Here is a 27005-nt window from a genome sequence, read left to right as displayed (position 1 = left end):
GTCCTTGTACTGAGGGGCCCAAAACTGCACACAGTACGTGAGGTGCAGCCTCACCAGTGCCGCATACAGAGGCACAATCACAAAGCAGTATTAGGCCAACTCAAATTCTCATAAATCTTTTGCTTTTCAGAGTCTGCTGTCTGCCCCAACTCCACTCATGATAGAATGCCACAAACAGAACCTAGAACTCAATGGACCATTCCTGCTTAGAAGATACAGTCACCAGAAGAAAGATTGAATGTACAACGGCATTCTCCTATCTAACCTTTCAATCTTCTCAGGTAGGATAGCACCCCAAGACACACCGGCCACAGGAGATGCAATACTCCATGCTTATATTCTGTCCCTACATTTTCTGCCTGTTTCTTCAGCCATCTCCTCATCCCACTTTCTTATACACACCAACACTTTATTGAAATAGCACCTTATTTATTTTGCAATGACCAAATTCCTGACTTGCCTAATCCTTTAAAATTTATTATTTGGCAAGTCCTTTCCATCACATTTGTGCTTCCACTCTTCTGTTCTGTAAAACTGTGAGTGCTTAGGATCAAGTAATTTGAAGGTATAGACATAGATTCTTTATTAGCTCTTAAAAGCTAAGGAGAAACCACTGGAAAAAAAAAAAAAAAGGAACATACTTCAGCTTGTTTATTGGAAATCTTCATCAAGAACTTAGCAAGTATTTTCGCAATTAACCATGATGGCAGTCCAAAGTATGACACTGCACATGATGCAAATTATAAGGGTCTAAAAAAACTAAAGAAAAACCATGCAACAGTACTGCCACATATATGATGTTCATTACATGTCAAACGATAAGAAATACACTAAAGTCTTCTGAAAATAAAGTTTAGTATAAATACAAAGCCAACAGAATAAAAGATGAACGAAGTTCTCTAAACTTCTAGACTGATTTCTGAAGAGTACGGCCTCTTCATTTACAGTTTGCATTTCTTTTTTTTTTTTTAAATAAAACAAGAAGATTCCTCTATCCTGCTGAATGGAAGAAATTATTAACTTGATACCAAAAGTTGCATTCTCAGAAGACAGTTACACAAACATGCATTAGAATGCAGGCTAATTTTCCCCCTCCACTCTAAAAAACAATTATCTAAAAATATAATTTAAAACAGCACTCTGACGCATGACTTGAAAAACTTGCCCCAAGTCAGTAAGAGCATATTGCACATTACTTGTATTGCTGTCCTGAGAACCTTCAGAGAAAAGACAAACCAAGAATACTGCCTTCAAATAAATTTACAATCATGGTTGCATATATCAAAACTGAAGTTTCACATTTGCAGAAGTCTGTTTCTTGTAAACGTCTACATTAACATAAAAAAAAGCCTATACAACTTTTAAACAATCATCCCTAGTTTCAGCTGAGAAAGAAACCTTTGGATATGTGACAGTAGGCGTGTCTTATTGCAAAGGAGCAACAGGATCTTGAATTTGCCAGCTACATTTTCCAAGACAATGCTAAGATGGTGTTTAAAAAACTAAGTCAGCATTGTCCAGCACTGCAATCAAACTCCAATTTCACAGTAAAGTTAACCAGTTCCTTATCTTTGCCCCCATTAATGCCAGTTCTTCTGTCCTGAGCTTGAACTACTGCCACAAGTCATTGAGCCCAAAAGATTAAAAAAAACTGACAGCAGTGAACCTTTCAGAAGTTTTTCCAAGATGATTTTTTCAAGTAACATCAAATCCCTGATAAAGCAATTTTACTAACAATAATCTCCAGTTTCAAAAGCAGCAACATGCTGAAGATCTAAGAAATTATTTAAAGTTTTGGTTTTGTTTCTAAAATACTTGAAGGCAGAGCAATGTTCAGTTCAGCAGCACCACGTTTAGATTTAAAGAGAACTTCAAGTCAAAAATTATTTGATAGTCTTCTGGCCCATTTTTCTTCCTTTTTTTTTTTTTCTCTCCTTTTATTCAAAAGTCTTACTCCTGAACTATCACTCCTGCTCAAAGAAGGTGGATTGTGTTCTACCCATAGATTTCTGCATAAATGAAGTTCGCGTTTAACCAATACCAATTTCATTACATTTTAGTAGAAGCTTCCAGTAGTATAAGCTGCCACTGTTCAAGTGACACATCACTAAGACATAAGGAGAGCTCTCCATGTCTTCCATCATCATCCTGAAGATACATTGCTACTTGGCCAGAAATTCAACAAATGTTCCAGCCTGAAATAACTCTCCAATACAAGCTTTCAGCCAACTCTGACGAGTCACTAACTGAAGACTGGAAGGAAGTAATCTCCATGGGGTTTTGAAGCAGATGCCTCTCACAGTGACACTGAGTGGGGTATATGAAAGAATTTCTATTTCTCTCACTCATTAAGAGCCAAAAGGTACAGCCCTTGGCAGAAAGGCACCCAGGTTCCAGTGATCGGTGGATCCAGGTTAATGTTCTCTGAATGAGCGAGTCATAAGGATTTTGTTCCTTCGTGGTTTTCATTCAGATATAGATCTTGTATCACACACAAGGTCTCTACTTCAGCTTCTATTCATATCACCTTTTTCTCCCATCAGTATTTATCCATCAAAACACCCAGCTGCATATGAGTGATGACCACTGAAGTAACTACTGCCGTAAGCCACGGAAACGCAGTATCTGGGCTCTGTTCCCAGGGCCACCTGCACAGCAATGGGCGTTTGGATGGGCAGAGTCTGGGCAGATGGCCGATGGCTGGCCTGAAGAGCGGTGTAGGGGTGCAGTGAGCTGTCAGCACTCCCAGCAAGGAGACCGCTGGGCCTCTGTGCCTGTAAGGAGTCACGGTAAGCAGAGCACAAATCTTGCACTGGTGACTGGAACTCAGAAAGTGTAGCTGAATGCTGGGCTAAAGGGTGAGAACTAGATTGCTGGAAGAGAACTTGAGTAGTAGCTTGATGGCTCAGATTTCCCACTGCTTCCTGTTCTTGATGTTGAATTTTTGCTTGCTTTTTTATGTTACTGGCTTCTTTGATGTCATTCTTATAATATCTGAAAAAAAGTAAGAAAGATTTATCAAAGAGAAAAGTTCTCAGAGCTTGCATATATCCCAAAGTTTTTACCAGTCAGGCTGGTACGTCACCAGCTTTTTGGCCCTAGCTGTATAATGGTAATCCTCAGTTGCTGTCACAATTAATTTCTTATTATCCTGGTGCGATCTTCACACACTAACAACAGGTTTATGGATCATTTTGCATCACAAGTATGTTTTTACTGATGGACTGGTTATCTTGGAACCTTAAGTCCATAACACAAAGACATTTTAAAACAGTCTGTGTTGGCCCTGCTTTAAGTAGAAATTCAGAAGTTATGTCCAAGGTCCACCATCACTCCCTCTCTAAATCATTCTATTAAACTTCTTTTATTTTCTATTAAGACGGTATGTGTACACATACCAGATGAGTATGGCTGCATCACAGTCATGTCCTTTACTGGAGAAAAAACAATGAATAGTTTGAAGTGTCTCCTTACTGTATTCTTGGTGTTAGAGAGACACTGGTGTCTCTCTGCAGGAAGTACATTGCAGGTACAATGAGAAAACATCTGTAAAAGCTTCTATCCAGTCACACAGACAACCAGTACAAGAAAGCCTAATGAACACTAAATTGTGCACTCCATTCCACATTGCAAATGTTGTTAAAATGCAGTATTTAGTGAAGTGACTTTATTTTTCCCTTTTATTCCTCTCCCCAAACTGAAGAAGGAGATTATAAATGTAACACTGTACTACCTTAATGATAGCTAAACAATTACGTAAAGGAAAAAAAAAAAAGTAAAAAAGAGTATTAACATTTTCCTAAGAGCACAAGCAGGTTGCATTTTTTCTGATCTTACATGAGCATTATTTCAATGCATTGGGCAAGATGTTCCCAGGAATAACATGTTAGCAATTCAAGCTGCGTTGTCCAGGCAGGAGAAATCTGCATACAGATACGTGACGCACACACACAAGCTGCAGCAATCAGAGATGGACGAAAATGGAGGAAAGTGTGATCTACAAAAAAAAAAAAGTGAGGATTATGCTCACTGCATTGAACCTGTTATGTGGATATATGGCAAAACAAGGCAAAATTAAGTCCTCAGCTTTGTTCCACACATCTCTGAGTATTAACTCATGACCAGAAAGTGGACACTGAAAATTTTCATACAGAAACTGGATGAGGCTTTCCTAAAGATCTCTGTATTACTTGTTGGCAACTACTGTCAAGGCTTCATTATAGTTTCTTTCATTTCAGAAAAAGCCACTAAATAGACTATGCTGAAATTTGTAGGCTGGTCCAAACCGAACCAAAGTTAGGTATTGACAATCACACACAGATTTACATCAGCGTTGAACCCAGCTTATGAGGATGCTGCAGGTTCTTTGCCTCTCACATGGGCAGGCATTGGAAGAGATACTGCAAACCAAATTACTAAACGTTTCATCATTCTGAATATGTCATGTCTTGCAGCACAGGACTCTAAAAAAATAGAATTTAAAAAGATTCATACATTGAACTGCATAATGCCATGCCTGCAGCTGACAGGACTTCATACACTGTGGCAGATCAAAAATTAGACTTCATTTCTGACAGTCTCTCCAATTAGTGTTCTAAGCTGAAGAAAAAAAAAATTTATCTCGTCTAGAGATTTCTGAAAAGAGACAAGAGGCTTATGCAGAAGGAAAGGACACCATGCCATTTCCTGTCTGAAATAACTACGAAGAGAAATGATTCTGCACAGATAGTTTTGTGCAATCCATATTGTGACAAGTTTTGAAGTCCTCATCTCTTTCAGATTTTTGCCTTTTGCCAAATGGAAGATCATTCTATCATAAAACTAAGCCTCTTACCTTGCAGTGAGAAATCAAGGAAATAATATGTATATTTCTCCAGAAAAGCTTTAATTTTGGTCAGTGAGGTGATCGGCCAGCCATTGTGAAGGTCGTTCTCACCAATGGACGCGTAGAGGTAGTAGTCAATGTAGTGTGCTGGTGTTGGTAGACAGAGGTTCCAGTTGAAATTTTCCAAAAGTAGCATTTCCATTCTAAGCAAATCTTTCTTGTTCAACACCACGTTCACATTGCACATGTATGCCAGGTTATTTAAGTGCTCCAATTTTGGAACTTTATCTTCTTTTTCTTCAAATTTACCTGTCAGAAGAGACGATTTTCAGGCAAGATTTATCGTTATGATTTGGTGTCCAAAATCCAACAAAGAACACTCCCAAAACCAGAAAGTCGAATGATAAAAGGTGCTTTTTAAAGAAGGACAGAAAAGTACAGTGACACAAGTGGGAAAGAAGCCAGACTGGTCAACATATTTCTATATTCTTTTTATAGCTTTGCTTGTTTGTTTTTAATTGTTTGTATAGTATTGATGCCAAAACCAAGATTATAAACTCATTAGGATTACAGATAGTTTTTCTGACAATAACTGGAAGTGGTTTGCTGAAGGGCATTCAATCAAGTGTGAAGAAAGCAAGCTATATAAAGAAAATATGGTAAGGGAAGATCTAATATTGAGGAAAAAAATGCTCCTTTGGGTATGGAAGCTAAATGCACATGCTACAAAAAGACATTAAAAACCCTCGGGCAACACCACCTTTGCCCTTGCTGCTTCAAAATTTCTTTGTTCCTTCCTGTCTTGGAGTGCCTCATTAGCTAAGGTCACTGAAAGGCTAGGAGAAGTACACCGTAACCAGGTGATTAACATAAATAATTCCTATGGGGTTAGGAGAGAGCATATATTTTGAGAGTCAAGATAGCTGAGCAAAACCACACCTTTTTCCAAATCATATTTACCCGCCTACTGAAACAGCAGGCATCTCTAGAATGACTCCATTTTCACCAGTAGCTACAAAGTGCTGTCATTTTGTATGGAAAAACAGGATCTCGCTCTATTCACCTCTTCCTTCATAAAAAGCATCCAATATAAGGATTTGATTCCCAGGATTAGATCTATTAATAATGAAGCAATAGTGTTACTTTGCTCCAACCTAAGAAAGCAATTAAATCTTCTTAAATTCACACTGTTGGTTTACCAAGGCAAAAATGACCTCTCTACCAGCCTTGTTCAAAAGCTAGCAACAAGCAATCACCAATAATAATAATAATTTTCCAGTACAGCTTAAAGAACATCCATGCTGAAAAATCCAAACCCGTAGCTACTTAAAAGTATTCTGTAGTTCCTTTTTGCTCTCGAGGGCATATATTCCACAACTGATTCTTTCTTCAGTCATCCTTCCATTGCATCTATAAGAGTCCTCCTTTGCCAGCACAGACCAATTGACAAGATACTAGCATGTCGTATGGCTTCAGAGTATTCTTGTCAAATCTAAAACCAATTAAAACGAGTATTGCACTAGAGAATTATTTTAAAAGGAAGTAAGATCTTGCTATCCATTTAGGACAGCAGTTCCATCCAAAGTGTATTAAAAAGCTGACAATTTTCTGTACTATTACCAGCTGAAGTGTCTTTTAAAAACATTTTAAAATGGATTTTCAATCTTTGAGCCTGTTCAGGTGTCATGGATATGAAATGCATTAAAAGTGTAATATAGCAGCCACCCCACCTTAAAAGAGCGTAACAATAACAATGAAAACCAAAATTAATCCATCATATGAAGTAGAAAAGGACAGGCTTATGGCACGTTGTCAGTGAAAAGGCTCAAAGTTCAGGAGCCTATATACACACATTCATGAATCTCCTTGTCACCTGATTTAGGACTGTTTAAGAAAAATGAAGTTTGAGAGAAAATTTAACGCTTTTTTTTTTCTCCACAAGGTGATGTCACAGCCTGTACTGCAATTTAAGGAATATGCTAGTGGAAATAGGAGAAACCACTGCATGCCCAGGAAACTAAGGACAAGATCTGTCATTCTGGCTTCCGTAAGTTCCAGTTCCTTCCTTCTTCCCACTCAACCGTGGAAGTTTCAAAGGTCAGACTGTAGTCTGGAGAGCAAACTGCCATCAGCCACCGCAACAGATTGGAGACACTGATTATATATGTAGCTGGGTAAATTGAAGAAAGACTCCAAAGGCAAGTTGGGAATGGGGGGAGAGAAACGAGCTCAGAAGTTTCACTTCAAATAAACTGTGAAACTTGAACACAAGCTACTTTCCAAAGCAACATACAAGCAACTTGATCACAGTTTCTTTCCCAAATTCCACCTTGGCCTAAACACTTTGCTTCCAAGTTTACCAACCACTTCACACCTATTTTAAAATTTAAATCAGGAGAAGACAGCAAAAGGTAGTTTATTCCATCAGACCAAAGAGATCAGAGGCAAGCTGGGAAAGAATAAGTTTAAGATGTTTTTAAAATGCAGTGTGTCCTTTTCCAGTTCTCCAATTTCCCTAATTTAAAGATGTCAGAATACACTTCCTATTCTTGTTCCTTCAGTTACCCCAGAAACTGATTCTATGCACAGCATATTTATGCTGAGAGAACCAGGATCTCCAGCACAATTGCTGCAAGAATATTAAAGGCTCAGACACGACAGTTGCAAGTCTAGTATTGACCAAACAAATAACACTGACTGGTTTAATCAGCATCATGCTTTTGGAAGAAAAATAAACCTGTTTCAGCTACATTGTCACTGGGAGTCTGCAGTTTGAAGTTCATGAGAATTGTGTATCGAAGTCATTTGCATGCTTTTGAAATGCCACTGTAGACACCTAAAATTAAAATTTTGCTGTTGTATTCTGAGCTCCAGTTACTGATAAAATCATTTAGTTGTCACTGTTGCCCTCAAAAATAGTTTTATATTCAGGTAACAGAGTCATAAGCCTTTAAAGGAATTCTTAATTTAAGTAGTACCTGGATGCTGCAAATTTTTATATAAGGAGGCCTGCTGAGGTCAACAGGATGAATAAAATAAGATGAACATGTAATGTAGGTTTACATTTCTGACCAACTTTTTGTAAAATCTAAATAGATGTGGACAGCATGGGACATTTTTAAGAGCATGTAGTATTACTGTAATTAATGATGCAAAGACTTTACGTTTCAGTCGTACATTTGTCACTTTATCAAAACAGCCTATCAACGTACGCTAGCTTTTCACTAGGAAAAACTAAAGGTCTCAGAGGAACATCGCTGCTGTCAAAGGTACTCTGAAGAACTGATTCATCCACCCGAGGAGGCAACAGTCACTGTGTACACCTGGCTACGCAGTATGCGGCTCAGACTGGTTACTGGTGGCTGGGTGGATGATCTTCCTGGGGTTTTGCATGGGTAGCAAAACAAAAGCAGGACATGCAGGCAATTTGTTTTATTGTATTTCAAGAGTCCTTGAGAAGACCAAGGAACAAAAAGGACTGCCGATTTAAATGGTTATTAAAGTGTAAGTACTTTTTGTCCCATAAACCATTAAAATCAGTCCAAGAGAAGGATAAACCAGTCAAGCCCATCTAGCCCAGCATAAAGAAAAGATAACTGCTTACACAGCTGAAGGACTATTTTTCTTTATTCCTACATTGTTCCAGACAGCGGTACAACAAACTTCTGAGACTCTCCCGGTGCCACCCCCAGATACAAACACAGCTTCTAACTGGCCTCTAAGCAAGGCAAGAAAAAGACAGGGTATTTTAGAGATAGCCTGTTTAATTCCTTTTTCTGCAATGTCTTGCAAAGTAAGCAGTCAGGGATTTTTCATCCATCTGTACAATACCTAGCACATGTGCAAACCACTTCGCTCAAGTCACCGATTTTTTAATGTCTTACTATGGTAAAGTTTAATTACTAAAGAAAATATTCTGTATGTGTTACAGCAACAGAGAAATATTAAAAAATTAAGACTACAGACTAAGTTTTACACTAATCTGTATCCTGGACTGACACTCCCTGTTATCTTTTACTGGAATTAAGTAGCTCAGCTGTCTTTGTCAGAACAGTTACGTGAAAGTGGGACAATAAACAGAGAACGGATCACAAAGCAGAGTCCAACAGAGAAACTGTCTGATGTCTCACAACAGCTCCACATAGTCAATGGGGAATTAGGTGATAAAGGATTATCCATGCCCTAAACTTGGCCCATTTAGCACAGACATCTTTTCTTGCTCTAATTTCTTTTATGGTCCTGAGTTAACTCAGCTGCTGAGAATCCACTGGCAGATTAAGGAGCTGGGCAAAATAAAGCAGGGAAAACCACAAGAGGTACCCAAGTACTCTGTGAAGCAATGTAGCACTGGATGTGCTGAACAGTGAGCTAACCTTGCTTAAAAAAATACTCAAATTTAAAACCTGTTATGTCTCCATAGCAGCAGAACCCTCTTGAGAAAGAGGGGCCGTAAGAATTAGAATTGCTGGAACATTCAATGCCACTGAATGGCTGAGGCGGAGAGATGTTGCTTTTATCAGGTACTGACGCACTTGCTGCTGAAGAGGGTTGGCTCTTCAGGGAAGAAAGGAGCAGCTTTTAAGACCCAGTTAGGATTTTACAGCAACAAGCAAAAGCTGCCCTGCTTTAACTATAGTGATACACCATAACAGTTAAGCCCTGTATACTGCAGTTACAAAACTCATAGAAGAAACAGTCGCAACATTTAAAGCTTACTGCCCAGGCCCTCGCTCTCTCCCCAGAGTTTACAGCTCCTGTGGCTGGACCACCTGAGCGGATTGTGTCAGTGCATCTCCTCTGCTTTCGCAGCTGGTTTGCACACCTTTTAACAGGCAATCTGAGCCAAGTAACACTAAAGCAGATGGGATATCTTTACTCAATCCCTTTTTCTAATAGAGCACTTAGGGCTAGAGCACCTTAAAAGTATCACAATCATTCCCTAATACATTGCTCAATGAAGATGCAGTTTAGATCATTACAACTTGCTGCGGCTCAACAGTGCTCCTCTGCAAGGGGCTGCCTTCTCAGCTGCCAGGTGGGGTGAACTGAAAGTTCCTCAATTCCCTTCAGGCAAAGTGTTAGTTAAACTAGATCAATCCACTTACTGAAACCTTCAGCCAGCTGATTTTGTCTGGAGAAAAATCAGAGCTTGCTCAAAGCACTGGGGTGCTTTGGAGGAACAGGATGTAGTAGTAACATTTTCAGTTGCTTATCTGTTTGCAAAGTGAGCATCCATCCATAGTCTGGTGCAGAGACAGCAATCCTGGCTTCTGTGCAGGCACACTGGTAACTATCCTGCTCTAGATCCAGCTGGCTTGCCTGAAGACCACCAGTCCCAGCTGCCCAGTATTACTTCTCACCAAAAGCCATCTCCCTGACTTAAGCAATCACTAGTCTGCTTCAAGCAAGGGACAGATGGATTGTCTTCAGCAATTAAAAGCACTGGACTTCACTAATGATCTTGAAGTAACCTCTTGTATTAACACAGGACCTCAAAAGGAGGAGGTCCTCTGTCATCTAATCACATACCTAGCCAAAATATCTGCATGGACCAGGTCTTTCTGTATTGCAAAAACATGTTTAGTTTATGATTCTGATTTAGATCATAAAATTTCTGGTAATGCCAGTGAAAGAGACTATTCTAAATACATTCCTAAAGTAACTGTGACATCAATTTTCCCAGCAAATTTTCCATCCCTCCCCCCAATAGCTTTCAGTTCACCTCTAGATTACTGTGAGCAATTTTTACCATTCCTTTTCAGAACTGATTCAGAGGAAATAACAACCATTGATGACATTAGTGAACTTCAAAGCTTTTACAGATGTTCTGAGGAGCTAAACTATCTGTCAGGAGTTTCCAGAAGCCTTCTCCAGTTACCATGCTGCACATACATTGCAAAAGAAACACACATCTTCCCACTGGGGAACGACTGAAGGATTCAAGGAACACACACCCACCTTCCTCTCGACTGCAGCAAGTCTAGGCTGAACCTTACCTTGGCTGCTACTGCAATTTGTTTGGAACAGTATTATCTTCTCACTCCTTCATCTCTTTCACAGTTACTATGATAGTGCTTCCCACTTTGGTAATACAGTTTCCCTGTCTGGGGAAACTGATGAGCCAGTCAAAATGTATTTCTAGAGTACAGCAAGAGAAATTAGGTCCAGCTAACTAAAAGGCATCTAGAGAAATGCTATGTTCTCCATCATGAGAGCACTACTGTTGTATGCTATCAAAATTAGGTGATGCCAATGTTCGTAGGTAAAGGGAAAAAAAAAAATATATATAAAAAAGAAGATACCCAAGTTTTTGAGATCCTTTAGATTCAAGATAGAAGCAACAAACTTGAAAGCTAAACACAAGCTTATAACAATTTCTCTTAGTTTAAAAATTGTTCTCAACTTGCATTTAGCTTAGAAGTTTCTTGCTTCCATTTCAAGAGTTGTATGTCTAAGAAATTCTCTATCGTGTCCCCCCCACCTCAAAAAAAACCCCACACAGTCATTAGTAGGAATAAGTAATCTTGCCTGAAACTACACCTCATCTTGCTGTTGTCTGCACACTGCCCTTAATCTCTTGCTCTTTTCTAATGAAGCAATCAGGAAGACCACCTAGAGTTTCTCCAAATGTGTTTATAACAATTACTGAAAGACAGTCTGCATTAAATGTTCATCTTGATATGATGTAAACACCACAACTATTTTAAAAAAGTATTTGGTTTTTGCCCTGTACAGTAAAAGTATATTATTTTCCAGAAGTACAAGTGTCTTGCAACAAGCCTGAAGAGCACTTTTGCTGCAATCCTCTGCTGAAAAACTATGCAACTTCCTACAGTAATGCTTTGCAGGAAGTTCCAATTACTGCATTTGCAGTAACAGGCAAGGGACTAGTTTTCATCTTCCTTGCTACAATGAGAACTTTCAAGGTGACTTCAGGTTGGTACTTCTGACTCAGAATATTTTACTACAAAACATAAAAAATCATATTACAAATTTTCTTCCATTTCATATAATTTTGAAAGTAAGCTAAACACAAGAATTTGGACTTACTGTAAATTGGCTTTTCCTGACTTCACTTGCATCACTTTGAACTACAAATACCAAAAAATATCCTTATTGCATACTGAGATGGCCCAGACAGTAAACAACAGAGTTTACTGTGCTCCCAAGTCTCCAAACTGAGTCCTAGCATTTTAAACCTTATTTATACAAGTTAATTAAGCATTAATTTTGTGCAAAGCTGCTTTGGTTCAACTTTCAATGTTTTGTTTCTACACACTGGTAGGAAAGCTGGCTTTATGGTAATAGATATTTTCCCCTTCCTGTAAGGGAGGATTTAATTCCAGATCAGAAGGTATATATGCCACCACACTGCTCTAATCTTAACTTTAGAAATATTCTCATACGCATTAGCTCACTAGATTTAGGCTTGCTCTTTTAAGCAAATTGCCCTTTTTAAAACAAAACGAAAAAAAACCCCAAACCAAACAAAAAACAACCAAAACAGGCAGAAGTTGCAAAATATTTCCCTCTAGTGTGATTATAGGGCAGTTTGTGAACTTCCTTTTGCCTCACAGTTGCATAGAGGTGGTCTAAAGCTGCATTTTACTTGTCATTTACCTAAGGAAAATCTTGAAAGCTTTTTTACTTCTTTATAAATCCTAGAAGCTACAGAAGTCAGAAGTCAAGTTCTCCCAATCTCATTTAGTGAACCTCTACCCAAGATCTTACCAGTATACCAACTCTGACAATTCATACAAAGTTTGAGGATACCATTTTCATCCTATCCGTGTAGCAGTGGAAACATTAACTATAGCTATAAATTCCTCCTCTAAATCCAGATGTAAAGTTATTAGAAGAACTGTTGAAGCATCAGTTTTATGCCAAGGAAAAACAAGGGAGTATACTTGAAAGTGTCAGATCTACCTAAAGAAAATCCTCGTCTCTTTTCCTGGAGGTAATATTCATACATGCACTTGGGAAAATTAAAAATAATTTTAAAAACCAAACCCAAAAAACTGGCAGTGCTGCAAAGCATCTTGTAGTTATGAGGTTATAAAAAAAGAGAGAGAGAGAGATGTTCTGAAAGCTGTAGAAGTACACCTCCAAGCAGGCATCAAGTTTCCAGGCTACCTGAACCTGGTATTTCATTCAGTCTGATGTGTTTGAAATCAAGGGTACAGTTTCATAACAATTTACAAATCAGCACTAGCCCCCCTCCCCTTCGTTGCACCAGCCTGAAGCTTGTCCAACCCTTCAAAAAAATACCGCCCTGGTAAATAAAGAGAACACTTCCTCAGCTGGGGTGGTTTTCTGCCAATCTGCTGCTCTGAAGGAGCTCACCAAAGGTTCAGGTCAGCAGAACTGCAATATCTGAGAGTCACTTAGGCTGCCCTAAGACTGCACCTACAGCAACCATTTACATTCTTCTTTGTTCTGATTTTAGTATTGGATGTTTTTGCAACTTGAACCAGTAACTGCTCCACATAATTCACCATTTTCTCTGGAGTAAAACAGGCAGCAATGCTTAAATACACTAAGTGTATGGGGTTTTTTATTATTTTAACATTATCTCTGCAGACTAAGCTCTTCAGAACACAACCAGCAAGGAAAACCACCAGCAATATCATGTCCTGAGGGGTAAACATATAGTATCACCTTCTTTCCTCAATAGCTTCTGGCTCTCCATAGTGTTTTTTACCTATATGACTACTTGCATGTTTCAGCCATTAACGCTAGAGTTTGCATAACTTTTGTTGTCCACAACAGTGAATTGCTCTGCATAGCTCCCACATGGCAGGCTAATTTCTCTGTAACCTAGAAACAGAGTCCATAATTCTGCAAGGGCAGACTGCAATTCCCAGAGGCATCTTGCTTTCCTCCACTTGCACAGCCCTGGCTGCAGAAAAGATTTCAGGAAAGCACTAACAACAAATCTTCAAGATCAGTTGTTAAATGGATGCCAATACTCAAACTTCAGTATTACACAGCAATGCCTATTTGATACGAGCCCAGAACAGGCAATATGCATTCCAGCACCATCAACACATCCACTAAGTGTCTCGAGAAGCAAATTTTCCTTTGACCCCTGTATAAGAAACCTCTGATTTGCAAGGAACTGATTATGCCCAGTGATCACAACAGAGGCACAGATTGTCCAAGGACAGGTCTCCAGGAGAGGCTGCGTATTACACAGATATCATTCCCTACTACCAACTCTTCCTTGGAACTCCTTCCTCTCCCAGTCTTGCACCCCATCACCCCCTGATCTTCATTGTCCCCTTCCACTGACCCAGCTTCAAGCTGCCAAAACTTCCTCTGCATGTTGACACCACCATGTATATGTGCAGCGCAAGCTAGGCAGTTGAGCAGAGTTTATTAACAGACTGCTTTATGCCTTTGCTTGGACTTCACTGGGCCTTACCTTCAGAAGATGGAAACCATTAACACAGAGAAAATAGCACATGATATATAAGGAAAACAACCATCTGCTCAGAAAAAGCAGCCTTAATAGACAGCAGCCAACTTACTCGCTAGGAGAAGACAGGCAAATGAAGTGATGTGCAGTTGCTTGACAGTGATATCATAGCGATCCATGAAGAGGTCCAATAAATAGACAGCGAGATGCCGGGCCGTAGGGCAGAGACCGAAGCGGTTGCTGAGGACAGTCAAGAGATCAATGAAGTATCGGCGCATCCCAATCTGTGGTGAATGAGCCTTATAGACAGGCAACTTAAGTTCCTAAGGGAGGGAAGAAAAAAAAAAAAAAAAAAAAAAAAAAGAGGAAAGAGGTACTGAAACAAATACCATTTTCAGTGTCTGGAATCCCACACCAACACCCACCACCTGCCACAGCAAATGCTTTGCAGCTACAGCACTATGGTTGACACAGAATCAGGGCTGAAGTTCTGCGCGTTTTGACAGTCAGTTAACTTCTAATCCTTTGGTCATCCCCGTACTTTCCTCACAAGCATTAAACGCGTGGTCAAACACTAAGTTACAGTTTAACCCAGGAACAACTTGTGTTCCTTTCTACAGAACACCAAACTTCCCGATCATGAAAATTGTTCCTGAAGGACTCCTGTTTAATTTTGTTCACCCAAATTGGACTGTTAAGGTTTTCACAGAGTTTCACAGGCAAGAAGGGCAAAATACATTTCTCTGATATTGGTCCTTCCTCAGTTGCCCAAGTTACTACATCCTGTGCCAAAAAAGCCCGTGTAGATCTGTAGAATAAAGAACATCTAATATTAAAAAAAAATAAATCACATAGTGCATGGCTGCAGCAAGGAACAAAAGTAGACATTAACAAGAAAAACAACATTGGAGAATTATTAAACTTTTCTAATTATAGCTAATTCCAGTATTTCCTGTAGTTCCTTATTTCCACATTATAAAAGTTAACTATTGAACTGACAGACTGTATTTCACATGTAATATATATAATTCTGCCTTTAAAATGAAAAATTTTAAGTTTTTGGTCTACCTATGCTAGATCTACACCTGTGAGGGTTTTACACAAGTTTGTAGTCACTATGCAAAGAGCAGGTTAAGGGAAGGAGTGAAGTTCCTCAGGAATACTCACCAACTAATGCCACTTAAAAGCTGACACTTTATAATTTTAGACATGGTCATAGACTAATGCAGTTAGCATGGTCAGACTCAAATCAAAATGGGCTGAATACATTTGATAGGCATGGATTTAAAAAACAAACAAACAAAAGAAACAAAAAAAAAAAACCCCAAACATTTCAGCAAGGCATATCTCAGTAATTCAGATTCTGCTTATAAGTCATTTTTGTATTACGTATATTTGAAAAAAAATTAAAGTAGTACAGTGCTGCAAGATAGATGTGTTTTATAGCAGAATACAAAGTGGTACATAGAGCAGTTAATTCTACTAAATAAATCAGGACTTTAAAAAAAGTGTTCGGAGGAAGCATCTGCACTGGCTCCCCTGTTTACAGAAGCAAGAGGCACAACTTTGCACAGCCGACGCGGTGGCTGCCCACGCTCCTTTCATCCCCTGGAAGGAGATATCCCACGAGGAGGTCCAACTTATCCGGAAAAAATAGCTGCACAATCAGGGTCAGAGGGGAGTACAGGACTGGAAACCAGGGAGGCTCCAGAGCAAGAAGCGGCTTACAACAACAGCAAGATGAGCGCGGTTCCAGATGATTGCTTCCCAGGCCTTTTTAAAGAAAGTCAGTGAAAAAAAACACATTCCGACTGAACAGACACACGCTGTGGACAGGCAAACAGCCCTTTGAAACCTGGGACAGCCTTCACTGGGGGATTATAAAGAAATCACCCACCAGTAACAATTCATAAAGCAGGGAGACAATGGAACACGTTCCCCCCCATTGTTTTATACCCAGAAAACCCCCCAAAATTTGATTTTTCGATTGCCTTATGTACAGAGGTTTCAATCCATCACTACAACTGACATACCCAGGTTCAGAGCAGGAGTTCCTAGTACACCCATAGCATGAAATGTTCTGTCAGAAATGGTTTTAAGTTCAGTGCTTACATCAGTTAAAATAATTGCATTTTTTTTAAATATGTCTATACAAAGCCCAAGCTAGCCAAAGATCAGATGGCAATTCTACCTCTGAAATATTTTATTCTTCTAGGTAACTGTTAGGAGCTTCAAGTTTTATTTCTTGAAATGTCCTTCCTGTTTCAACAGCTGTGTCTCCTAGCAAAATTATACTCTCTATACACTTTGAGGTCAGCATACGTACTGAATGTGAAATTTGCTTTTTAGGCCATAAGAAATGCAAGAAATAAACAGTAACTCCAGTTACACACCTAGTCAAAAAATCCGACGTGTCCCAGTGTTACGGTTCAGTGGGTGCGCGTTAGAGGCTCAGAAGGAAAGCAGAGATCCAGATTTGTGGCTGCCCCTCAGATGCTCAGAGGCCAGAACTACCCCTACTCAGCCCACTGTGCCAGAAAATTCACAGCGCAGTCAAAGCACTGAATTTGAGCCAACAGGATGGTTCTGCTACTGGTTTAACACAGACATTTACTCCCTGTAAGATATCTGCTTTTAATTTTTTTAATTATTGTTATTTTTTGAAAATAATTTAGTACCAAAGGGTGTAAGTGGAAGGCATTCTCATTCTGTGCACCAAAAATCCCCGCATGGGCTTCTGTGTAACGAGAGTTAACAGCACAGACACGGTTCAGCTTCAGGATTAATGTCGGGGGAAGAGAGCCACGTGCTGTGCTTTCTTACACGATCCCAGGTATTAATTGATGCAGGGTAATTACCTGTGTACAGGCGGGAGCAGTGCCCTGCACCACATGGCATGAAGCAGCTAGCAAGCAGTTCAGCAGCAGTGCTTTTACGCTGGCACATCAGTCTGAAATGCTGAGATTTTCTCTTAAAGGAAAGGGAGGGATGCACAGTTTAACAATGCAAGAGCTGAGTAGCAGGCTTACAGCTCTCACCACGGCCCTGGGGATGCAAGCCTTTCCATCAACCCCCCCCCAAGGTTCTTTAGCATAAGTTAATCAAGAAAAAAAAAAAATTACTCCTTTGAATTAAAAATGTGCATTTGCTGCTTTGGGAACACTGACGCGAGATCAGCAAAAACAACTCCATGGAAAACACCGAACTTTTGAGAAGCAAGAATAAAATAAATCATTTCAATTGCTTGATTTTCTCCTCCATCTCCAGTAAAGCAACAGAGAAGAAACTGCTGGAATTGCCCTTTCATATGCTGCTTCTGCTTGTCTGTGACCTGCTCATTTCTATCGACTCCAACAACTTCGCTTTGGGCTACTGAACAACGGCCCCATCGAAATGCTAAAGGCGGCGCGGGAGAGGCTCACAGGTGTCCTGGACATTACTGAATAAGTTTTGCTCAACATTGTTCGGTGTCTCTCCACAAGCAGGCTCCAGAAAGGCTGAGCACAGCGTTTAAAAGGATCACAATCTCAAAACCTGGAAAATAAGGTTTGGACAGAGTCAGTCATAAGGGTGAAGGCAATTTTTAGGCTGCCGCCTCATACCAGCTTCAAGACCTGACCTTCTAAAAGAAAGGTATGAGCACAAACATTTTTAAGTGGTGTTAAAGGAGACAAATCTTCCTCAGCAACCACATCTGAAAGACAGGCAGGCTCCAGACATTAGCCATTCATTCACTGCAGAGACACAGCTCACCACCAATAACCTGACTGCTTCAACTGGCACCATTTGTTACCTGAGCTCTGGAGACAAGATCTCATCTTGTCGGATGTGGTTCTTATGTTTTTGTAACTGGGCTGGGCAAACGCACTTCAGAATCCATCCCTAAAGGAGACACTAGGCAAACAAGACTTAAACGAAAGCTTTTGAGCAACCACATGAAGGGGATTTCTCAAAATCAGCCAAACAAGGATTGAAATGGAGAGAGAGGAAGAAAACAGGAAGAAAACACTTCCTCCGGCTCCCTTGGAGCAGCAGCTAGTGCAGACCAGTCTGCCCAGCATTTATCTTCATGAGACTACCACATCCGATGGTTTGGTGTTCAACATGGCAAGAAATGCCACGCATGGATTTTTTCTTTTCTGTCTCATTTCTTCTCCCTATAACTGTTCTCCCATGATATAAAGCCAGTAACGAACTGACAAGCAGTCAGGAGAAAAAAAAAGTTAGCAGCAGCAAAGTTAGCAAGTGATGTGACATGGTAATTAAAGTCACACTAATAATGATCAGTTCTCAGAACAAAAGTGGAATTCATCAAGGTATTTTAGAACCACTCACAAGCTTTTTGACAAGGAAAATGGAGCGCTGTAAAAAGTATGCCTCGGCTTCTGAAATTCAGGGAGATGTTACCTGAAGCTGGCTTTCTGGCATGTGAGAGCACTTGGACTTCAGTCGGGCTCTGTTCTGTCCCACAGATCAAACGTGCAGCATCTCCTGTCTCCCTGCAACAGCTCCTGTGTTTCCTACTGCCCTCCTCCCTCTCAGCACCAGCCATCTCTGCTGCAGGATACCCAGCTGCTGCACACCAGCATCTCCAGAGCGCTGCATCCTCTGGGGAGAGCCAGGTAAATTCCCTGCTCACTGCTGGAGCAAAATGAAGCACCTAAACCAGAACTACTCAGTAACAGTAAATCCCACTCATTTAGAAACAGCTGTTACAATACTCCCCTACACAGACACAGGCTCCATTTACTACTATGAACTTCATACTTATCTCTTTTTTTTTTTTTTTGTTCTTATTATCTGCTTTTGCTTCCAGATATATAAACAGAATCCAGTGCACGGCCTCTGCTATTACAGCTCACAGATCTTAACCACCAATCCTAACCCAAAATCTGAAAAAAAAAAAAAAAAAAAAGCTTCCACATGATGAACAAATATACCTAGTGAAGGTATGTGACTAAAGTTTCCACAAGATCTCCATTATTCTTCTTAAACCAGGGGAAAAGTATATAAACTCAAAACAGTTGTGTGTTGTTGATGTAAGGTACTTCGATTAAAAAAAAAAAAAAAGAAAGAGAGAGAGAAAGAAAAGGAAAAAGACTACTAAGTATTTATTTCAGAAAACTAGTAAAAACCAGGGTAACTTTGTCAATCATTTAGCTTGCAGTATGTTGCATGTTCTGGGAAAAACAGCATGTACGTGACCTGCACCAGATTCTTTAGAATTCCTGTTGTAAGAATAACAGATACTGTAAAGTTGTTGCCATTAGAACAGGAAAAAGAAATGCCTGTAGATGGAAAATAAAGCGAAAGCTTATCTATAGCAGCCTATTAACAGTTGTTTGAAGGAGACAAACTCCTTCCTGTTTTGTGTTCTAACCAAACAGTTCCAGCTGTGGAAGAAAGGTGCCAAACGGATCTCTTAGATACAGCTACTGCACTCCACATGAGAAACCACTAAAAGCTAACTCCTCTGTAACACATTTATGCAAGCAAGAAGATTTTATACAAAGAGAAATTTAGACTGTATTATTTTTTTATAGGAGCTTGAAAATTCAGAGCATACTGCATGCTTCTTTGCAGTAGATAGGTAGCATGCTGCCAATTTAATTCTGCTGCTAATGTCATGCCATTCTCTCTGCCCCACAGAAACAACCCACCTGCCCCTGCACAGGCTGCAGCACTATGCCCTCCAGTAACAAAATCACTCATATGAAACTTGCTGGTAAGTGTTTCTATGCTTAGGCAGCAGTCTGCAGTCTAATTAATAGGACAGAAAGGTTGAGAGTTAAGTGTGTTGGTGAGCAGTCTGTAGAGTACAGCTGATGCACGTGGCTTTTACTAATCTTCAAACTGACCACGGAAACTCAAAGAAAGGGCAAAAGCTAACTTGACAGGTCAGTGCTCTTAGGGTATGGCCAGCAGCACGTGTTACGTTGCAAAGCAGAAATGCATGGTGAAAGTCTCTAAAGTAGCCACACTGGCTTCCTCCGTGCAAGCAGAAGCCACGCTGTGTTGTAACACAGAGATGATGATTGTAACTGTTAGAAGATACAGCGCTAGCGGGTAGAGACGGTCTAGGATTCACTGCGTGATCCATTATTCCTCTTTTCAGCCTTGCTGCAACCATACCTCTGAGTCCTGACACTTACAGTGTTTCCCATTATTTAAGCAACTTTCAGTTCTTTCAGACAAGTCTTAATCAGGCCCTTGGAGATGCACCAGTCTTGCACAGTGTCTGGATTCGGTATGTTATAGACAAACCTGCCAGAAACATATTTCAAAAAGAACGTCAGACAGTTCCTCTCATTATTTCCAGAAAAAAATTAAGATCCAGATACTTTCTAATAAGGAAGGGTATATGGGCAGTATATCCTTTATTTTTCCCCTCATTCAACAGTGACAATCAGATGGACAGAGCAACAGCTTAATCACACTCAGTGCGCTGCCTAGATGAGTGCTGCCAGCAGCCACCCTTACTGATTTATGATACATTTCACTGATGCGTGGATGAAACACGACAAATTAAGATTTTCTTCTGGGTTACCACTGTTCCTGCACACTCAAAAGGAGCAGCAAATTCACTCCCATAAAGGACCAGAACTCCAGCCATGTAAAACAGAATCTGAAGTCCCAACCTACTGGGAGACTTTAGCTGACACCGGGTTGTTTCACTTACTCTTTCAAAGAACAGTAGCATCTTCAATAGTTTTCCTCCCTTTACCTAGATAAAAGGCCATCTCAGACTACATCCTGTGCTCTTCATGCATCTCCCCTACCACCCACCTCTGTCTTTCAAAGTATCTACAGATAAGCACAGACTCCATCCCTTGAGATCCGAGCTTAGCGCAGACACTTAAATTAAGCTTCAGGCATACTACTGAGATGTCACTCAAAAAACCTGTGGCAGACCAAGACAGTATTTCAACTGTATGTAAAAGCTTTTGGTGCTTGAATCCACTCTGCCCTTCAGCATCCTCACAACAGTCCCAGGCATTCCGAATTTTCAGGAAAGTTGAACTAGTGTTGTGCTTGAAAATCCGTTACTTCACATGTTCCGCTGTGGTATTTATCAAGCATTTCATTAAACCTTTCTTACACACTTCAAAGTATTCAGCAGTTCAGCAGCTAATCTGAGAAGGATCAGAGAAACAAGCATGAAAATTTAAATTCCAACTTTAAGGAGAAAGGAAGAGAGATCATGAATAACCGTGTACTTTATTAGGACACCTGTTCCTTTCAGCTCCATGCACGTGCTGCCATCTATAACATCAGCAAATTGCAGCTAGCAACCAGTAATGCTATTGTTCACAGTTTTCAAAAGCTAGAGGGTTTTGTGTGTGTGGTTTTTTTTTTTGCTAAGTGAACAGATTATGCTTTCGTTGCTGGGCCTCCAGTCTTGGATTAAAAAAACCCCTGATATTAATACACCTCAATGCCTGCTACACCTACTTTCTTTTACAGCTGATTCAAAATTGAAAGGTGCATTAGAATCAAATATTAATATTTTATCCTTTCCATTAAATGAAATAGAAAACAGCCCAAAACCTTATGCATGTCTGCAGATATCTGGAACCCCTGCCATTCTTATCTCGATTTTGTTCTGAGAATAAACACCAGAAGTACCGCCTACGCAATGCCCCAACGCCTGCCCGCTGTTCAGAGCGTGTGTAACTGTCTAGTCTGCACCAACTGAATTTCAGCTGTGCCAGGCAGATCTCAACATAGCGAACTCACCATTTACTTAATTAAGCATTGCAGGGATGACCAGTTTTTAAAAACAACAAGGACAAGAGTGGATTTACAGGCTAAAAGATAAAACAGTACCTGTTACATCAAGACCTCCACGTCACCAGCAGGTTAACTAACCAGATGCTTTGGCCGAGTTACAGAAAATACAGGGACGTATGCTGTGTGCAGGGAAAAGAGGAAGAGGTTGTGTTTTTACTGAACAAAATTAATAACAGGATCCTGCACTTATTCTAACAGGATGATTTAAAACTGCAAGAAATGCATTTATAGTGACGGTAGTTACAGACCAGTGAAGAAAAGGGCCCTTCACAACAAACCCTGCATGGACTATACTCCTTCAGAGGCTGCAGGCCAAGCTGACACCATGGACAAAGCCACGGGAGATGCTGCACGTCAAAGTAGAATGAAACACATCATGATGGTAAACAGCATTTCCTCATTAAGATCTTTAAACCAGGAGGAGGTGGGAGACAGGTATGGAGGAGCTTTCACCTTGAGGAAATCACTCAGACATTTTTACTACTTCAACAGCAAAGGACTGTTTGCCTTCAGTAGAAAGAGGATCAGCTCTCCTCACCTGGCTGAAAGTAACTGCAGACAGTAATTTGGAGTGCCTTTAAAAAGATCAAGTTACAATTATTTACCTTTTAAATTCACAAACAACAAGTCCTGTAAAATTTGGCCCTGCTCTGAGAAGCTAGGCAAGAGATAAATAAAAAGGGAAATGCAGGCAGATCTAGTAATCCTCATTAATTACAGGAAACAGCTCAACATAAGCACAAAAATGGGGAAGGAATAGCAAGCAGACATCATTTATGTCTGGGACACTCAGACTGCCTTCTAGAGCAAATTATTTCCTTAACTTTAAAAAAACAAAAACAAAACGAAAAAAACCCCCAACACTGACTTGTTACTTAGCTTTCCACACTTGTGAAGCATTCATGACTACTGAAGCAGAGAGAGCAATTTTTTGCACAGATGTTGCAGTAATTCCACTTCCATTGAAAGAGGTTGCTGATTTTTAACATGAAAGTCACTGCCTGACACAACCTTTCCATTATCAGTAACACAGGGCCATTGTAGAAGTAGCTGAAGCACCAGAAAACATCAGCACATACACACAGCACCTTTCTTGGCTTGGTGTGTGTTAGGCCCTCCTAGTACAAACAAACACAGTATGCCCCAATTTTTATTTTCATTCCTATCTCAGTCTTGCAACTGAGCCTGGTTTAATGTTCTGGCCTAATCCAGGGGAATACTTTAACCTCTCATTTAAAGTCTAAGAATGCGTGTAGCACTTTTGGCATTTAAGCGTTCTGCTCGCTAGATCAGCACACTCAATAGCTAACACAATACAGTCCTGCTAAGCTGAACACTGCGTCCCAATAATCACGGCACAGATATTTTACTAGTCAGACAATTCAGGGGCTACTCATTTCCTCCGCATTGAGCGAGAGCCTTTGGGAAGTCACAAAGCCCCACAGCATCTTTCAGCCCTCTCTGAATGAGAAGCCAGGTATACCACACGCATTCAGTATCTGCTCTCATGCAAAACATAACCATCAGATATGGCACATAACATCTGTCGCAAAAGACACCAACTTTCAATGAGATTAAGAACAACTCCCAAATCCAACTGGGCAGATGGGAGGGATGGTATAACATTTTTTGCAGTTGTTAACATAAAACCTGAGTTGTTTCATAGTAGGCATACATCTCCTATACTTGTGTGTCTAAATTATTCTGAAAAAAAAGAAGTGTTTTTAATGATCTTTCAGCAAAAGAGTTATGTTATTTAAAAGGGACATTTTATTCCTCACCTTAAACCCAGACTTTAAGTATGTTCTTCAAAAAAAGTGTGATAGCCTGCAATATGCATTTCAGCCTCTTTGACAAGGATCTTGAAGTAACTTTCCTGTCAGATTCACACACTAAAACTAAGACTTGTTTATTCTCACCCAAGACCAGAGACACACACTGTTCCAGACTAGGACTCCTCAGCAAGTATCTTAAACCAGAGAGGTTATTTAGGCTTGAGGGTACCATTTGAATTTTCTGTATTCCAGTATTAACATGCTAATACACTAATAATGCACTAACACACTAACACTCCAGTGGAGATGCCACTATTTAAGCTTATTTTGTTCTATGTCATTGCCACAGGCATACCTAAAACTGGTCCAGGCTCACAAAACTGATTTCAGTACCTCAAAACTAATCTTTCCAAACTTTGCTGAAGGATTCTTTTGAGAAGTTCCATGAGGCTCTACACTAAATTTTGACAGTTTAAACATAAAAAAAAATAAAAAAAAAATAAAAAAAAAAGCAAGCCTTGGCAATATACTTGAGTTGTTTCTGCAGAGGAAAAAAAAAAGATAATCACAGAAAGTGAACAAAAAAGTTACTGGGGCTGTGATTATTTTTGCTTGATATACTTGCACTCTGGATTCTCATGTAGTGCTTCTTTCAAAATGAAAAGCCAGCCTAACAAGGTGGGCAGGATTAAGATTAAAATTTTTCAAGCAGGAGGAGTTGCAGACCTTCCTCAGAGCAGTCCAGAGACCCTTCTCCCTCTTTGCAGGTTCTTTAAATTCAACTAATTCCTGCCAGCTGGCCTAGCTTAGTCTTCATACACAAAGGGGTTTTAGCCATCTAGAGTAGTCAGATGCATCAAAAAAGCAGGCTGAAGAATAAAATAATTGATTAAAAACCAAGGCTTCCCCCCACCTTTTAATGTGTTGTCAGTTGGCTTCGCCCAGTTATTCCCCGCCTCGCTGCAGGGCCAGGAAGACCTGCCTCAGCTGGAGGCCAGGGCACAGAGACCTGATGACAATTAACTCACCTGACATCAGTTATCGCTAAACGCCTGTAAAAAAAAAGACAAAGGCAGCGGAACGTCCAAAGCGCTAATTTTGCTAGCCCACAACTCCGGTAGCGTAAAAGCTGTGTGAAGGGCAGGGGGTCGCTGTTCCCGAGGGCTCTCTCGTGTTACCCCACGAACCGCTCTTGGGGCTGCTGCGCAGCTGGGAGTCTGTTACAGACACGTGAAAAATAAAGAAGCTGCCTTAGCTGTACCTGCTCTCCCTACAAGTCCAGCAGTTCGTCAAACAGCGACCGGGCTATTTTGCTTATTGCAGGACATTTTACTGGTTTTCTAATCCACTTGTAAACGATACGTTAACTTCTAGAAAAGCCATGTCTGTGCATCTCTCAGCTCCTCTGCAGTCTGCCAGGGATCAGAATCCCACCTTTTACTCAAATCTTGGCATTCATCTGTTGGAAAAGAAGCAAGCCTATTTCTCCAGATCCCACAGCAGGCTGATTTTTTTTTTTTTTCGGTCAGCATCAGCATCCTCTTCGCATTTAATGTGATGAGTCCTCAACAGCCCGGCTAAGCTAAAGCTACTGAAAAGTTACAGGCAGAAAGTTTTGGGTAGCAGCTTTCACAGGTTTGGTTTATGAACCAAAAGAGCCCGGGCACTTCTGCCGGGGAGGAAAGGGCACAGGGAGAGCGAGGAGGGGGGGGGGAAAGGAACAAAGCACGGCCCAACCTTCGTCCTCAAGGTCTGGTGGATGTCTGCCGCCAGCTCCCCCTTCCACCACTGCTCCTCCATCCTTTTTCTTCCCATCCAGACTCAGGTCTGGGAAAGAGACAGGGCCGCTCTGCTGGCAGGGAGAACAAACCGGACAAGTCGCCCGAAGCCCCGCGGCTGTTTCCGCCCCCTCCACCCCCCATTACCGCTGATAATCATTGCATGGAGTGACTGATTGATCGATCACCTCTAAGGCGCTGCCGAACGCCCCCGCCCCGGGCGGTGCCTCAGCGCCCCGTGCCGGCGGAAGCGCTGCCCGCGCCGCGCAACCTCCGCGGGGCGGCCTCGGCCGTGGCTGGCGCTGCCCCACAGCCGGCTGCTTCGGTAGGGCTGGTTCCGTCTCCCGCCCCCCGGGTGGGATGAGATGGGATTTGGGGAGCCCCGGGGCAAACCAGCAGCGCCCGGCTCCGCGGCAGGCAGCTGTCTTCCCAGCGGGGCTGGAAAGGGGACTGCAAGCAAAATCGGCGGAGAAAATGAAATATAAAGCTTTCCCCCGTAACAAAGGCTCTGAATGCTCAATAGGTATCCTCAGTATTAACAGCAGAGATTGATTTTTCTCCTTGTTTTATGATTCCCAGTACGAGATGCCTTCTCTTCAGCTGCCACAAACCTGTAGATGGAAGCGCTTGCTTTTGCCTGAGGTGGGGCCTGGCAGGAGCTCAGCTCCCTCCGGGGCCACAGGCCAGGTTTCCCTCTCTCAGTGCCAGAAGCACGGCTGTGCTGTGCGGAGAGCGGGCTGGGGCTCACCAGAGATGTGCTCCCCCTTCTCTGTACTTCGGACATCACATCTTTGGGACGGGCTCCATCCTTGCAGCACACACCAGCAGCAGGACCCCGGTGCGCTGCCACAGCACTTGGAGATGGGCAATTTGCCACCAAAGCCCAGCTCGCCTAAAGCTCCAAGCCTGGGTGGCAGTCACGGCTTTGCCCAGGGACCCCATCCTTTCCAAGTTTTATACCTAAAGAGCCCAAGGAACTGTCAGGCAAATAGTTTTATTCCCAGGATAAAGCCCAGTGGATATTTCAGCAGACAACTAAAATCTTTCAACAAGTCTTTCTTAGCACTCCGCTCCAGCAATTCCAGGAGCCAAAAAATCACCACACAACCTGTTGATACTCAAATCTCACTCTTAATCCAGTAAGGATGAAGAATTTTCATGAGAAAGAGAGGCCTAGCAACAGCTTTCCCATTTAAAGAATTAAGTTTCATTTTTAGAATTAGACCCTTTTTTAAAAAAAAAAAATTGTCAGTCATTCTGCATTCGAATTTGCAAAAGAGCCTCACAAAATATTTGTTATTTGGTTGGTTTCCTAAAGGAAAGGAACAACAAAAATCTGCCTGCTTCAATGAAAATAAATATTTGTGTTGATTTTAGTGTCCCTGGGAAAATATTTTTTGTTATCAAAGTTGTTGACC

General features: G+C 41.0%; 1 protein-coding gene across 2 annotated transcripts; it reads right to left on the bottom strand.

The window, feature by feature from the left end:
• Positions 1–633: 633 nt before the first annotated feature.
• On the bottom strand, positions 634–25624 carry CCNJL (cyclin J like). 2 transcript variants are annotated; one of them, XM_010127596.2, is made up of 5 exons: positions 25547–25624; positions 14356–14566; positions 4835–5134; positions 3838–3997; positions 634–2994 (listed from the first exon to the last, which is right to left on the bottom strand). In XM_010127596.2, exons 1-5 carry the CDS (start codon positions 25622–25624, stop codon positions 2547–2549), a joined length of 1197 nt encoding a protein of 398 aa, XP_010125898.2. In that variant the 3' UTR covers positions 634–2546. The 2 variants fall into 2 exon arrangements, with proteins under 2 accessions (XP_010125898.2, XP_086615289.1); XM_086759163.1 differs by lacking the exon at positions 25547–25624 and adding an exon at positions 25244–25331.
• Between the last annotated feature and the right edge of the window lie 1381 nt (positions 25625–27005).

This window comes from Chlamydotis macqueenii, chromosome 14 (assembly GCF_036417535.1).
Source record: "Chlamydotis macqueenii isolate bChlMac1 chromosome 14, bChlMac1.mat, whole genome shotgun sequence".
NCBI lineage: Eukaryota > Metazoa > Chordata > Aves > Otidiformes > Otididae > Chlamydotis > Chlamydotis macqueenii.
Note: the sequence above shows the minus strand (reverse complement) of the source record. Positions and strands in the feature narration are given on the sequence as shown.